We start from the raw sequence: 5,180 nt of genomic DNA on the forward strand, positions 1-5,180 counted from the left end.
ACCGTCTGTCGTCCAGATCTCTCCTCCTTTGTGGTGTTTGTTCCTCTCTTGTAGCACCTGTCATCTTGTGGACTTGAATGACCTTGCGTGTTGCTAAAAAGCTGCCGTTGCTCATTGCTGTTGTTCTGGTTCGTTCCCCGCCAGTGCGCAGAGAAAGGCGTGGACAGCTTCCACAACCTGGCCTGCTTCAACCAACAGATGAGGGAGGACCTCGAGCTCGCCAAGGAGCGGGCCAAGACTTGTCCGGGTAAGTACACCCCCAGACATGAATCAGTGGCTGGTTGGGTGGTTGGCGGGTGCCCTGATGTGCTTTGTTCCTTCTTTCCTATCAAATGTCTTTTGTCTTTATCTCTCCTATATTTTTTTGTGTATGTTGCTCTCTTGTAACCTGTAATCTTCCTCAATTATCTGACCATATTCCAGCCTGTGGGAGAGCCTTTGGAACAAACTAAACAAAGAACAAACTAAACAAAGAACAAACTAAACAAAGAACAAACTAAACAAAGAACAAACTAAACAAAGAACAAACTAAACAAAGAACAAACTGCACAAAGAACAAACTGCACAAAGAACAAACTGCACAAAGAACAAACTAAACAAAGAACAAACTAAACAAAGAACAAACTGCACAAAGAACAAACTAAACAAAGAACAAACTAAACAAAGAACAAACTAAACAAAGAACAAACTAAACAAAGAACAAACTGCACAAAGAACAAACTAAACAAAGAACAAACTAAACAAAGAACAAACTGCACAAAGAACAAACTAAACAAAGAACAAACTAAACAAAGAACAAACTAAACAAAGAACAAACTAAACAAAGAACAAACTAAACAAAGAACAAACTGCACAACATTCAACCCAAACTGGGATCGCCAAATCCTTTGGGCCTCTCTAGAAGAGACGAAGTCATTTTTACTCGATTACGCATCGCATCGGACACGCAGCCCTGACACAAAGATACCTCCTTCAGGGAGAAGAGAAACCGTTCTGTGTCGGATGCGAAACAGATTTTACCAGTAGACACATTTTAACCGAAAGTCTAGACTTTGGAGAGACCCGAAGGAAATATTTTAAATGCAAAAAATTGAAAGATATTATTTCAGTCGTTGTTCCCAGCAGAGTTTTAGATTTTATGAAGGCCATTGGCCTATATGAAAAGTTATAAAATAGATAGTGTTTGAAATTTTAAAGTGTTATTTAGAAAGTTGTTTAAAATTTAAATCTAAAATCTATTTACCCTCGATTTTTAGGGTTCTAACAATTTTATGTAGAAATATTGACCAGAATCAGACCAAGATATGAACCATTGAGAAAAAAACAACTTGTTTCGCGCGCTCATATGACTGTATGCAGCTGCGAACGCCGTAAATCCCCTTACTAAACTAAACTTAACTAAACTATGACCTTATTGTGTTGCAAGTGCCGTAAAACTCATACGAAAATTGAGGGTGCTCTGGTGTGGTTTGCTCCTTCTAATCTATCCCTTTCAGACATCAATTGTCCTTATCTCTCCTCCTTCTATTGTTTGAATGGTATACACCTACTATTGGGCATTTATATGCCGTATTTATGTTGCCAGGCCATTCAACTCTTACTATAACTTTTTTTTTTTTTAAAGAGAGAGAGAGAGAAAAGGAAAAAAAAGCAGGAATTGTCATTTGGAATTTTGGGAGGAAATGGAAGCAAGGTTTTCCCCCTTGACTGTTCAGAATAGTAGAGGAAGAATTGGAAAAAGTATGGATTTAGGATCCAAATCTATTTGTACAACTCGATCTGACTTCCCTAAAACAGGTTTGATCATGCTCTTGAGGAATACTTTCCGACCATCTGAATTGTCTTGCAGAAAGTGGGAACAGGAAGTCCTTGCAACTTGCACAGTTTGTCATTTTCTTCTATGCTAGTCTGACGTTGAATTTACTGTTTTTTTCTCGTGTGCAGTCAGCACTATCTTGTTGTCAAGATTGGCATTTATATGACCGGTGTGTGTTGCAAGTACCATATAAGTCTTGCTAAGTGGGTGGTTGGCGGGTGCTCTTGTGTGGTTTGCTTCTTCTTTCCTATCAAACATTCGTGTCCTTATTTCTCCTGTTACTCTCTTGTAACACCTCTAATCTCCGGCACTTATATGACCTTATTGTGTTGCAAGTGCTGTAAAACTTTTATGAAAATGAAAGAAAAAACTCTTGCTATGACTACGCAAAAACTCTTTCAGATTGTTGCAGCTGTCATCTTTGATCTCCACGAATAATGCGTTTTTAAATTAATTTTATTGTTGTTGTTTGACCTCATTCTAGATTCGTGCGAGCAACTGCGTCAAGAGTACATGGCAGCAGCAGCAGTAGGGACAGCAACAGCAGCAGCTGCAACAACAACAACAACAGCTCCTTCATCTCCCGGGAGCCCTGGCACGCCCAGCCCCACCCCCCAGAAGTCTGGCCGCCTGCTCGTGGAGGAGAGCGACAGCGAGGTGTGCCTAGACCGCCGGCGGCCCATGGCCTCCCATTGGCTGGAACATGCGGAGCTCCGCCCACCTGGACCACAGGCAGCGGCAGCCAAGTCCGTCCCCGATGGCTCCACGGCCAGTAGGAAGAGAAAGCATCCTGGAGACCAGATTACTACGGGCACGCTCAAGATGGTGTTCAAGCGAAACACCACGGACAATTTTGTGGTGAAGAATTCCCTGGAAGGTTCAGGCTCTGTGCCCAAAGACTTGAAGCCTGTGGTGAACCTAGAGAAGAGTGACAGTGAGTACGAGTTTGATTCTAGGCACGAGGGACTCAACAATCAGCCGGTCCTAGTGCGGCGAAGGACTTCCTCCATCTCTCTGACCTCCCGGCAAACCTCCCTGGAGGCCCGCAGTGAGTCCAGTTCACAGTCATCATTTCATAAAGGCAGCAGGCGCTCCTCGGAAGGGGAGGAGGAAGATGAGGAGGATATGGACGACGATGAAGAGGAGGAGGAGGAAGAAGAAGAGGGGGAGGAGGAGGATGTTGAAGAAGACGATGATGAAAGTGAGAGTGAAAGCAGGTCATCTATAAGTGGGAAATTGTCCAAAGAGGAGGTTCACCAGTCGTCGTATGAGGACGTGGAAGCAGAGGCGGAGAACGATGCCTTTGAGACAGACGGCCAGACATGTGGCCATTCTGTTGTAGACACACAAGACCAGCGGCCAGCCTTGAAACTGGCCAGCCTGAAAACTACGGCTCAGCTGTACTCCAACATCACTAGCATCAGCGAAATGTCCCAGGACTCGGGGTCAAAGGTCAAAAGGAGGCTCTCTCGGGTCACCAGGGATTTCTCGGAGATTTCCGACGATGTGTTCACACCCGACCTGCTGTATCCCGGCGCCGCGCTCAACGACGAGGGTGCTGACCCCGGCCCTGGCGAGCCTGGCGACAACATGGATCACAGCCAGGTGAGAAAGCAAAGTACTTGTACTAGTCATTCCACGGGGGGCGGAGACCACAAGCAACTGGCTGCCTCAGCGTGTGCCTCTCCGGCGGCGTCTGCGAACGACGAGGAGTTTGTGGCGGAGAGCCCGGTGAGCAACATGGAGAAAGAGGCGGCTCAGCGGGGTCTGCCCAACACCTCGCTCTTCTCCTCCACCAACAACCGCACGTTGCTGGAGACGGAGGACATGTACTCCTCGTCTGACGACGAACACCACAACAGCCGACCCTCGGGCTTCGCCTCCTTCGAGATCGACAACCGAGACCCCCAGAACAGCATGATCAACGACTCGGTGCGCTCCGCCATCAACAGTGTCCTCAACAGTGATGACGACGACGACGACAACTCTCACATGAGCTGGTCCTCCACCGCCCGCCCGTCCAGCCATCATCGCAGCGCGGCCGGCAGCCGACGTAGTGGTAGCGGCAACAAGGACACGGACCTTGACGCTGCCGTGCAGAGTATATTGAACAGCTGATACAGGGGGAGCACGCTTTTCTTTTTTGGCAGCCATGTTTGTTAGTCAGCGTACCGCGACTGCTTCAGCTGATAGAAGGCTGTTCACGGCTGTGTTTGCGGCTATCCCAGCCGACCGCTGGAGCGGATAGAAGGCTTGTCATTTGCTGTGTTCAGGCACCAGAGATGTGGACCAACTACTGAAAGAAGGCTTGTCATTTGCTGGGAGTGATTAGCCCAACCACCACTTGAGCTGAAATGGGGAGGTTTTTTTCCACAATTGTATAGTCTCGTTTCTGGGACCTGCCACTGTCGGATGGATGGAATTATAGTCTCGTTTCTGGGACCTGCCACTGTCGGATGGATGGAATTATAGTCTCGTTTCTGTGACCTGCCACTGCCGGATGGATGGAATTATAGTCTCGTTTCTGTGACCTGCCACTGTCGGATGGATGGAATTATAGTCTCGTTTCTGGGACCCGCCACTTTCGCTGTGACCCGCCACTTTCGCTGTGACCCGCCACTCTCGGATGTATGGAATATCCAGCTGTCGGGCGGGGCTTGTAGGATATATTTGGGGAGTCAATACTGGATGGATTTCTTGGTGGATTCTAGCTGCTGTCTGGCAGAAAGCCTGTGAAGATCTGGCAGCGGTGGATGCAGCCAGCACACCTGTCTGGCAGAAAGCCTTTGAAGGTCTGGCAGCAGTGGATGCAGCCAGCACACTTGTCTGGCAGAAAGCCTGTGAAGATCTGGCAGCGGTGGATGCAGCCAGCACACCTGTCTGGCAGAAAGCCGGTGAAGATCTGGCAGCAGTGGATGCAGCCAGCACACTCCAGGAAGGAGGCTGAAGAGACGGTCGTCGGAGCACTCTTCAACTTTGCTCAAACTTCCAAGGCTTTGGTGGGCCTCTGCCTGGAGATCACCGTGAGTAGAGGAGCTGGCAGTTTTGGTGCGGATGTTCGTGAGTGCGGATTTCCTGTAGGGCTTGAGGGGACTCGGTTAGCCAGGTGTTTCCCTGAGTGGCCCACCGGTGGACGTCCAAGGATGGAGCAGACTCTTGAACTTGTGCAATGTATACATGACAATTTGTTGTCTGTCACTTCAACTGTATTTGTATTTATCTAGTTTTTCATATAGTTAATAATTTAGTACAGTGACTTTGGTGGGGGGGGGGGGGGGGGGGGATAGCCCAACTATTTGATCATTTCCAGAAGTAATTGTTTGCTGAACCACTGACTGGCTATGTTACACATTGTGGTTTCAAA

General features: G+C 47.7%; 1 protein-coding gene across 1 annotated transcript in view; it reads left to right on the forward strand.

Moving 5' to 3' along the window:
• Positions 1 to 3,956, forward strand: part of LOC101856933 (mucin-17) — a gene marked incomplete in the record, with an annotated part of 50,956 nt that extends 47,000 nt beyond the window's left edge. The window contains 2 exon segments of the mRNA XM_005109802.3: positions 145 to 247; positions 2,301 to 3,956. Of these exon segments, the coding sequence (XP_005109859.2) occupies positions 145 to 247; positions 2,301 to 3,934 (1,737 nt within the window).
• Between the last annotated feature and the right edge of the window lie 1,224 nt (positions 3,957 to 5,180).

Source organism: Aplysia californica, unplaced genomic scaffold (assembly GCF_000002075.1).
Source record: "Aplysia californica isolate F4 #8 unplaced genomic scaffold, AplCal3.0 scaffold00817, whole genome shotgun sequence".
In the NCBI taxonomy this organism is placed as follows: domain Eukaryota; kingdom Metazoa; phylum Mollusca; class Gastropoda; order Aplysiida; family Aplysiidae; genus Aplysia; species Aplysia californica.